The 11,776-nt window shown below is 33.0% G+C and overlaps 1 protein-coding gene across 1 annotated transcript; it reads left to right on the forward strand.

Moving 5' to 3' along the window:
• Window positions 1-648: 648 nt before the first annotated feature.
• Window positions 649-3,094, forward strand: LOC103834176 (tubulin beta-9 chain). The gene is made up of 3 exons (XM_009110237.3): window positions 649-1,138; window positions 1,808-2,077; window positions 2,157-3,094. The coding sequence occupies exons 1-3, from the start codon at window positions 745-747 to the stop codon at window positions 2,831-2,833; spliced, it is 1,341 nt and encodes a 446-aa protein (XP_009108485.1). The 5' UTR covers window positions 649-744; the 3' UTR covers window positions 2,834-3,094.
• The last annotated feature ends 8,682 nt before the right edge of the window (window positions 3,095-11,776 follow it).

Here is an 11,776-nt window from a genome sequence, read left to right on the forward strand (position 1 = left end):
TGAAACTGAGCGTTTAAAAAAAAAAAAACTAATGACAAATTTAAAAACCGTTCTGACAACTCTTTGGTGATATAAAAAAACTCTTTGATGATATTAGCAAAAACATGTAATTATTTTATAACTGAAATATATGCATATGTATCAACTATTCTAAACCTTCTATTTTCCAAGCTGGTGTTGTATTCATACTCGAAAAATCTACATTTATTCCGAGTTTCTATTATCAGCTAATCTTGATTATTACTGTGGATTTGCTAAATAAGTACATACCTAAAAATGGTGTAAAAAGATTAATTATCCCGAAACAACAAAGGAAAATCCACTAATGACGCCAAAATCGAATCTTTCGGTCTTCAATTTCAACACCCGAGGAAAAAGGATTTAATCCCAAATAACTAGAAAAAAACTGTCTTACCTTTTATACTTATATCCTTTCATGAGTCCTTTTAGTTCTATGCTAATAACAAAATATCCATGGAAAGACATTTGTTTGTTTGATTCGCTGTCATACAGCAGATAAAGTAACCAAATCTAAAATATCAGGGTATTATTAAGAAAACAAAAAACCTAAAGGACCGTATTTGAAATTTACTGGAGAAACTCAAAACAAAAAAAAAGAAGGTAAACTATAAATAGCCGAAAACTACCTATTTTTGTTTTAATACCCCTCAATCAATCAATCAAACAAACACCTAATCAAGAGAAGGGAGGGAGTGGGCGATCCCTATCTCTCGAGCAGGAAAAATGAGAGAGATCCTTCATATCCAAGGAGGCCAATGCGGAAACCAGATCGGTGCCAAGTTCTGGGAAGTCATCTGCGGCGAGCACGCCATCGACCCCACCGGTCAGTACTGCGGCGACTCAGATCTACAGCTGGAGAGGATCAATGTGTATTACAACGAAGCGAGCGGAGGCAAGTACGTGCCACGCGCCGTGCTCATGGATCTTGAGCCTGGGACGATGGACTCTCTCAGATCCGGGCCGTTCGGGCAGATTTTCAGGCCCGATAACTTCGTGTTCGGGCAGTCTGGCGCCGGGAACAACTGGGCGAAAGGGCATTATACGGAGGGAGCTGAGTTGATTGACTCGGTGCTTGATGTTGTCAGGAAGGAGGCTGAGAACTGTGATTGTCTTCAAGGTTTGAATACGTCGTCGTTTTTCTAGGTTTTTGGTTTACCTTCTCTCGTATTCACTTGAATCTTGATCTGCTGTTGGATACGACGTCGTTTTCCCTCTAGTTTCATTTTCGTATTGTTTGTAATAGCCTTAAGCAAATTGGTTTTGGTTTGGTTTCAGTTTGATTTTCTCGGTTTTCCGATATAAAGATATAGGAACCATCTAAGCAATTTTTGAAATTCGGTGAGGTTAGTTCTGTTTTCCGGTTCGGTTTGGGTTGCGGTTTTGCTAATATCCTAAAAATTGGGTCTAATTTAGGTTTCGGTCAGATTTTTCAGCTTAAATATTAGGTAATTTGGATAAATTATCGATTCCGATTAATAGTTAAGTAGTTCGTTTTTCCTATAATTTGGTTTATAAATAGTATTTTGGTTATATGGCTGTTTCAAATTAAATATAATTAAAATTTGTAGATATATTTTTCTTTTTAGATATTTGTTTAACTATTCGGTTTTTTTTTTCAAATTTTCAAATAAAAATAAGAACATTCGGTTTCTGGTTTGATTTGGTTTGGTTTTCGGTTAAAATGCACATGCCTAAAATCTGAATTTGCTACCACAAGTAAAGCCTGGATTTATCACCTCCTTATGATTCGCCATTCTCTGATGCATATTCTAATTTCTTGGAACAGGTTTTCAAGTGTGTCACTCTTTGGGAGGAGGAACTGGCTCCGGCATGGGAACTCTTCTTATCTCTAAGATAAGAGAGGAATATCCTGACCGTATGATGATGACCTTCTCGGTCTTCCCTTCTCCTAAGGTCTCAGACACCGTCGTTGAGCCATACAACGCTACACTCTCCGTTCACCAGCTTGTTGAGAATGCTGACGAGTGTATGGTTTTGGATAACGAAGCTCTCTACGATATCTGTTTCCGTACCTTGAAGCTTTCTAATCCTACATGTAAGCCCATTTCATTAATTCTCATTTGTTGAGTACTTTGAAAGCACTGACATTGTTATTGCTTGTTGGTTTTCTGTAGTTGGTGACCTTAACCATCTCATCTCAGCTACCATGAGCGGTGTCACATGCTGTCTCCGTTTCCCTGGTCAACTAAACTCCGACCTTAGAAAACTCGCTGTCAATCTCATCCCTTTCCCAAGGCTCCACTTCTTCATGGTTGGTTTCGCACCGTTGACATCAAGAGGGTCACAGCAGTACAGCGCCTTGACCGTCCCTGAGCTAACCCAACAGATGTGGGACGCCAAAAACATGATGTGCGCAGCTGACCCACGCCACGGCCGTTACTTGACAGCTTCCGCTCTGTTCCGTGGGAAGATGAGCACTAAAGAGGTTGATGAACAGATGATGAACGTCCAGAACAAGAACTCATCGTACTTCGTCGAGTGGATTCCGAACAACGTGAAATCAAGCGTCTGCGATATAGCTCCCACGGGTTTGAAAATGGCGTCGACTTTCATAGGAAACTCGACTTCGATCCAGGAGATGTTCAGGCGTGTGAGTGAACAGTTCACTGCTATGTTCAGGAGGAAGGCTTTCTTGCATTGGTACACGGGAGAAGGGATGGACGAGATGGAGTTCACGGAAGCTGAGAGTAACATGAACGATCTTGTTGCAGAGTACCAGCAATATCAGGATGCTACAGTCGGTGAAGAAGAGTATGAGGAGGACGAAGAAGAGTATGAGGAAGAAGCTTAAGAAGACATGGTTGATTATTACTATACTACTTTTGTAAGGCTTCCTTCACACATGATGTAAGTGGCACTCTACTTTTTTTATGTTTGTTCCTTGAATTGAACCTTCTCTCTTTTTTCTGCCTGTGTTTTGTTATTGAACCAAGATTTGTTCTGGAGTGTAATTCCATATATTGCCTATACTTCTTTGTTTTGTGTATGTTTAAGTGTCAAGCCTGTACAATTTCTTTGACCAAAAAACTGGTTCAAACTGTAAGATTCTAAACCTCTGCCTCCATAATCTTTCTTTTTCTTCAGCTATGTCCACTCTTCATACAATCATGAATCATGCAGGTTTCTTAAAACAATAGCTTTCAACCTGCGCCTCTTGTCTCTTCTTCATACATCTCTTGTCTCTGATACCATTTGCTTCCTCGGTTATGTAAATAGACCTGCAGAGTTTTGTCTAATGCTGGAGAAGAAGGATGAGAGTAGTTCATGTATACGTTTCCAGGAGCTTTGTTTTCCTTCGTTATTCCATTTGCAAAATGAACATCCCGGGTTGAACTTAGCTGAAAAACTATCCTCTAGATTTTTCGAACATCTCAACGGCTCTCTGTCATAAGACTTTGAGAATGGTACATCGCCACTGTCGATCTCTGCAGAAGAATCTCTCACATCAATAATCAGAATCTGAGCTTCTGAAATTCGACGCATCGCATCAATTTGTTCTTGTCTGGTTCCAGACGCAAAGCTCTCTCTGTTCATTCCATATAAGGAGAGACTCACAAGATCAAACAGTAATCAAACTCCGTATTTGCCTATTTGGTAACAATGTAAACATGATTTTACATGGAATCCTAAGATCTTTAACATCTAAACTAATCACATAATAGATTTATAAGAAGGTTTTGCGGAATACTCGATTCATGGTTTCGGAAATCTTCTTGAACGGTTTTGATCATGGTTGATGATTTCTTGATCTTTAAGTTAGAGTTAGATCTTCTCTCCCCTTGCCTACAATCTTTCTTTATGTGTTTCTCTTAGTTTGGTTGTGATGCTTTAGGATGGAGCAAAGACATTTATTTATAGGTGGAGAGAGGGACCTAGCTTCCTCATCAAGTTTTAATTACTTCCTCATCAAAACTTTCTTTCTTCTTTGGCAAGTTTTATCCTTTTATCTCAACCATTCATCAAAGTAGAGTAAGTGACAAATGTTTTACTTAAGGTGAATCATTTCATTAGAGAAGACAAGTGTGAGTGTTTTAGAACATTTGGTTCATACATTGAACTTGTCTCTTAAGTATCTTCCATTAGACTTGTCTTTCAAGTCACTCTTCTCTTCTAAAACATTTGCCACTTATACTTTAGTTAAAACATTAGGAAATAAACTCCTTTATTTACCAATTTTATTGGTTACCAAGTACCAATATGGTTTAACAATTTCAATAAGAAAAAGATTAACATAAGACCACATCATGAGAAAGAAATATACATTCCTAAACATAAGTATGTCTTACATAGACATATATATTTCTTACATTCTCCCACTTGGTCGTTACTATAATCTCTTAAGATTTCTTATTGAAAATCATAAGGTCGACTTTATTTGTTAAACATTTGCTTTTATTTGGTCATCATAATCGTCTTAAGCTAATCTAGCAAACAATAAGAGTCACGGCGGACACATATTATTTTGCAACATGATTCCTTCCATGCACTACTACATTGCTTACTATCATAGTTAAACCATAAATAGGAGTTATCATAATGATCCCTTTTATGTCTTATATAAAGACTTATTCCGTTATCATAAATCCAACCACAAATAATTGGTGTGCACATTGGAAACGAAATGCAAAAGATTCAAAAGTCGTTAAGAGCGCATATACATTGTCAAAATATATGCTATACATAATCAAACAACTTTAATAGCTATCCATTAGATCCATAATTTCTAGATGTTCTTTAATATCTTTGGATGTAAAGCTTTCGTAAATATGTTTGTGACCATAAGTTTAGTGCATATATGCATAATGACAAACTTTTATCTTTTGAAATCTTACTTTTATGACATATATCAATCTTAATGTCCATATACTTGGATCCTTTAGGATATCATGTCTTACTTAAAAATATGATTGCATATTTTACTATTACATAAAGAGTCAAACACTTACAGTCTCAAACTCAAAGATAATATTGCAATCATAATTAATTTTATAAAAGTCTCATAAATTGCCACACACTCAGCCTTTTTGGGCGTTTAAGGCAATTACAATTATAAGCCTTTCCTTAATAAGGTATCTCGTTTGATGAGATACATATTGCTAAAATTGTAATGCTTAGAATTATTATATCCATTAAAATCTGAGTTTGAAAATCCAACCACCCGTGGGTGTGTTGATTTCTTATATGTGAGCAAGTGATTTCTTGTTTCCTTTAGATATCTCAAAATTTATTTTCAACTTTTTATTCTTTAAGTTTCACTATGCAGACATTGCTTAAGATTAAACTTATCATCTTTCTGCATAGGAATAATACTAGAAGAACACATTATCATGCCATATCTCTCAAGAACTTTGTCAATATATGCATTATGAAACAACCTTAAAACTTCCAAGTGATATGTCACGAAATTTTTTAATCCCAATCACAAAAGTTGCCTCGCCCATATCTTTCATTGCAAAATCTTAAGAGATATAATTTTTGGTCTCATTTAATAGACCAAGATCACTTCTGGCCAATAAAATATCATCAACATACATAACAAATATATGAACTTAATCGCACTGATCTTGACGTATATGCATGGATCTATGATATTCTATTTGCCAAATTTCGTAATGGTTTCATCAAATTTTAAATACCATTTCTCAAGGTTTGTTTCAGTTAATAAATTGGCTTCTTTAGTTTGTAAACCATGTCTTCCTCTGCGCTTCAATTATGAAGCCTATAGGTTGACACATACAGACTTTTGTAAGTCACCATTAAGAAAAGGAAATTATTTCATCCGTAATAGAACTCAAGATCGTACTGAGCTACCAAAGCCATGATAATTCTTATGGAGTATTTTATAGACTCATGAGGAAAAGACTCCGTCTAATCGATGCCTTCCTTTCTATTGAAACCTTTGGCTACAAGTCGGGTTTTATGTCGTTCAATATTTCCATTATAATCGAGTTTGGTCTTATAGATCCACACTCGACTAGTATGTTCTTAAGGTAATTGAACAACGTCCCATAATTCATTTTCAGCCATCGAGTTTACTTTATCCTTCATGGCATTAATTCATTTCTCGGAATTAACGTCTTTTATGGCTGTGAATAAGAAACCAAATATTTAATATTCAATTCTACAGATTCTACTTGATAAAGTACCTATTGGAAATAGCAAATCAACTCATACAAGTAGATCTTCTTAATGCTTGTTCCTTTTTAACATCATGTACTTAATCATTATTGGCAACCTTTTCTTCATGGAGTATATGGTCATTCATTGGGTTTTACTCATTGTTAAACTTACAACAACATGAGAATTTCCACCATTCATAACTTAGGATAACATGTTATTCATCCTATTTTCTTGAATGACCACTTATTTAACTTTATGACTCCCACTAATGCTGTCATTCTTATAAAATCTGACATTATTGGTTTCTACTATCACGTACTATGGTTTGGACAATTTAACTTATATCCTTTAGAGTTCTCAGGGTAACCTATAAAGAAACCACTGATCGTTCTGAAATCTTATTTCTTTTCATGTGGATTATATATTCTTGCTTAATTAGACATCGTCATACTTTGAGATGTCCCATACTAGGTCAGCAGCCTTTACGCAGTTCAAAAGGAGTCTTGAGAACTGCTTTACTGGTAAACTTATTCAAGATATAGAATGCAGTACATAATGCATCCATCCACAAGGATATATGTAAGCTTTCATTAACTCATTATAAACCTAACCATTTTCATAAGGTACATTTATGCCTTTCAGATATACCATTATGCCATCGAAAATCAGGCTGTGTACTAATATAATTCTTAATATTTGGAGAAATTTGGCAAAATGTACGAGACATTGTCTCTTTTTTATCATACTTGCCATAAATTCATTACCTTTATATGACCTCATGATTTTCACTTTTATATCTTATTGCTTCTCTAATTATGAATACTAGTAATGTATCCAAAATTGAGACTTTCATGCAATAGATATACATAAAAATTATTTGAATAATCATCAATAAAGGTAATTGAATTCTTTTCATCTCCAAAAGATAAAACGTCAAAAAGTCTACAAATATTTGTATGTATAATTTCAAGAAGCTTTGCATGTCTTGTGGCTCATTTCTTAATATGTATATTTTTCTTATCATTAATGCAATTTATACATATTTGTTGGCAAAATCAAGATTCACAATAGTTCCATCTTTTACCAACCTTTAAATTCTTTTAGTAGAAATATAATAACCTCTTTTATGCCACAAGAGATACTTATCATTAATACATGTTCTATGCTTTAGTTTTCCTTTAATGTGCAGAATTAGATGTGTTTTAAAAGATTGATGGGCCAATGTTACCTAATACTGGCCATCAACTATTATTCTTGAACCGAATCAATTAGGGTTCAAGAACAAATTAAAACAACCATCTCTTTAAGTCGATTTAAAACCCCAGTCATCAAGTTTTCTTAATAAAACTAAAACTTATGGAAAATATATGGAACATATAATATTTGGAAAGAATCCAAACAAAATCCAATATTCATAATGAAGAATGCCAATAGCTTCAACTATCACTTCGTTCTAATTCCCATAAGTACTTAGTTTACACTTGAAATTATGGTTTTGATCATAAATAAACCATGCACGGAATTAATTACATGTACATTATAACCATTATCCACCACCAATTTTTAGAAGAAATATTATAAGAATAGATTCGAAAACCCTTACGGAACTTAAAATGTTACATTTTTGAACTATTTTCTTCTTTTATCGCAATCTTTCTGAAAGAGTTCAGACTTTTTCATCTGTCATCTTTCTTTGCCTTTTCCTTCTCATTTACTTGATATCCATTATGGGTGGTGGTCTTTTATGACTTACTTAGGTCTAACTCCTTGAACATAATAGACAACTGTAATACCTTTACGGACAAGCCGAAAGATAGGCCATTTCAACGCAATATTCATGCATAGACCTTATGTCTTTATTCTTTTATGGTTTCAAGATTTGCCATAAGTTTTCTAACTAGGGATTTGGTTGCAGTCTTAAACCGTTCTTATTTAAGATATTTTTAGCATTTTCAGCTGTCATAAGGGAAGTTTTAATGTTTTTAATTATTGTAATCTTAAGATCGTAATTCTCAGTCTATTCAATTTCCACCATGCTTTATGGAAATTATTTTCATCCTAAGTACTATACACCAATAGTGAATTTGACTCATTATTGCGGAGTGTCAAATTCAAGTATAGTACTCTTACTACGAACTCAACTTTCTCTTTTCATTTTGAGAAGTCGGTTCCGGTTAGGACTGAAATAGACGAGACTTTATAAGACAATCTTTCAAGCAATTTATAGTTTTGAGATACACAAGTTTAAATTAGGCTTTTAAACATAATCAACACATATATTTATTGAATACTCATGCTAAGAAATTATGGTGCTCCTGTGGGTAGCAGCCATATTTTCATCAATAATCAAATCATAGTATAGAAAACATTTATGAGTAATGTATTGAATTACTCAGATTAAGTTATCTAGCCGGCGGTGCAGCAATTCGAAGGGACACTTTTTTTTGGTCAAGACAGTTATCAACTAAGATGATTTTCCCAGAATCAAATCCTCTTGTTTCTCGGGGAGTTGGGCTCTTAAATATTAGAGCAAGAACCAAAAGCAAAATAGGAAATTTCATTTTTACCATTTTCATAGTATTATACTATTATTCATCTTTACCACCTAACTTTCTAAGAAGAGTCAACACTTTAAGAAGAGTATACGGAAAAATGATACAATTTATGTATGTGTTTTATACCATGAATTTCATCCCATACTAACAATTACATCAAATAAACTATGAACCATCAAATTCAAGCCGACTGAAATAATTTGTGTTTTTTTTTTAAATTAGGGTTGGCCTTTGTTTTTGATCTTTTGTTAATTTTGTCAATTTTTAAATAAAGAAAAATTAAAATAAAGGAGAGTATATGAGATTTTTTTTTTTCAGTCTGAAGAGTATATTAGACTTTGATTCAGATGTAAACCCTAATCTGTCTCACATGGGAATGCTATAAAAACAAACCTTTATCTTTCAACAAATAGACTCGGTCCCGTTGATCTAAAACTCTGATGCTGGTCATCATGGTCAGGTTGACATCATGGCTTATGGCGTTGATGAAAGTCATAACTTCGAGGCCGGAGTTCAGTTCAGTCCCTTTTTCCAGCAGGTGGATAAGATTGTCCCCATAAACTCTCTTTTGCCACTCTTTTTCTCTGTTATTTATACATATATATTGGTTGGTTCAGGAGATGACATTGCGCGGCACACCAAGATGCTCTCGGAGACATTCGTGCCTGGTCATCTGATAATCCCAATCCATCAAACTTGTTCGAGACCCCTCAGTTGACTTCCTCCCCTACATTGAATTTCTGAAGAGCTCGAAAGGATACAAGATTCACTATACATATATAAGAAGAAGCCTGAAGTTCCATGTTCTCTTCGGAAAACTTGTATTCCGTGTCTGATGCAAAACTTCCCATACATATATCTACTATCTATTATCTTCTTCTTCTTTTTCCCTTTAAACACTGAGCCCTAGTTTGTTAGATCAAAACAAAAGTTCACTTTTCTGAAAAAAATAATTTGAGTACCCGAGAAACAGATCCTTTAACCAAAAACTAAATGTTATTAAAAAAATTTATTTAATAATTCACTTATTTGGACAACCAAAGAAATTTTTTATTTGATTGGTCAATCATCAAAGAATAACTTCAAATTTTATGATATTATACTAATCATCTCTACATAGATCCTAAAACATAAACTAAATATATATTGAGAGTATTTGTTTGTAATTGATTAGAGAATAAATAATTCTAGACACAAACTCCTTAGAACAAGGAACGATGTAAAACAAGTTTTAGTTGACGAAAATTATAATGATGAATATCCGATTACAAGATCAATTGTGTACACAAGAATCAAAACTAAGCTTAAGAGAAATGAATAAAACAAAGTCGATTTGTTTGGAATATCTTAATGTTTGGATGTATGTATTCGGGTAAGTATATCCATTTTCTCGTCCTGATCTTTTTAGGATCTCTTTGTAAATAACTATTCTTTCGTCACGATCAATAAATTTAACTAGATTTTGATCCGCACGCCCATGCAGATGTATTTTTTAAAAAAAATATGATACTATTTAATTTTTATGTCACTATTTACGGTTGATCAAAAAACTCGAATTCAAAGAATTGAACCGATCCCAATAAGTAGTACTAAATCTGAACCGGAATTGATTAAATATCTGAATTATTCAAAATTTTGGTATTTGAAGAACTGAAATCTAACCCGATCCGAACCGAAGTATTTTGGATATCCAAAATAGATTTATATACTTATATAAATTAATTATTTTTAGATTTAATATATATAAAAACATCCATAATATATATGATGTAAATATATACAAATAATCAAACGTAAATACTTAAATATATGATGTAAACTTTTAAGTTCGCTTAAATACTTGAAAATATGATGTAAATTTCTAAGTTCGCTTAAATACTTATATATATGATGTAAACTTTTAAGTTCGCTTAAATGTTTGAAAATATATACAGATAATCAAACATAAATATCTTAAATAGTTAAGATATACTCAAAACTCCAAAAATACTTAAATTATTATTAATTCTCTATCCAAATATTTAAACTGAACCTGTTTAAATTGGTTATCCAAATCCGAACCAAATTCTCAAAGATCTGAACTGAACACGAAATCCCAAAAAGACCCAAAAATGAACCCGAACGCCCACCCCTAATCACTATTACATATATATCCTATATGTGTCATCATAGGTTACAAAATATGTGTTATCATATAATTAATCGTATTTTATACGTACCATCAAATAAGTTATTTTTTATAATTAATTATATTTTATACGTACAATCATATATATAATCACATATATTATATTTTAAAATTTAATGTGAAATATAAAAACCATAATTTAAGTTGGTGTTTGAAATTGGGCTTTGTATTGTATTTTTCTTATATATATTGAAAATATTTTTATAATAGTTGTTAGAAAATATGTTAGTAAAAATCAAATTTCGAATATATATATATATATATATATTTTTTTTTTTGAATGAATTTTTGATATAAATCAATTTTAAATTATTATTTTGATTTGAATATATTATATATCAAATAACATAGACCCATTACTTTTTAATATAATGTAATGAGCTTCCAATTTTTAGTAGCATAAGCCCATTATTATTTTTCCTAACTTACTACTATCCATGTTTCCAAACAGTACTATTTTTTTAACTACTATTCATATTGCCAAACAATCTCAATGTGTACTTCAACTTTAATAATATAGATATTTCATAAAAAAAAAATACCTTTGTTGTTTCTGATATCTCTTCCTCCATTTGCCTCGCTTGTTTGCGTAGTTTTCAGAATCTGTTCCTTTGAGACCTGGTTAACATTTACCGTGAAGATCTCCTATACGTCACTCATTTAAGGGGCGACTGATTTTCCCGCTACCACCCGCAAACGCAGCTTTTGCGGTTGGTAACGGTTGTCGGCGATTTGCAACAATCACTCAAATCGCTCTAAACCGCTTCAAACCGCTCTGAATCTCATAAATTCAAAAGCTGTTTCCAGCTAGCGTTTGCAGTTGCGGGAAGGTAAATTTTTTTTTCTTTTTTTAAAAACAATATTTATACAA

This window comes from Brassica rapa, chromosome A08 (genome assembly GCF_000309985.2).
Source record: "Brassica rapa cultivar Chiifu-401-42 chromosome A08, CAAS_Brap_v3.01, whole genome shotgun sequence".
Classification (NCBI taxonomy): Eukaryota; Viridiplantae; Streptophyta; class Magnoliopsida; order Brassicales; family Brassicaceae; genus Brassica; species Brassica rapa.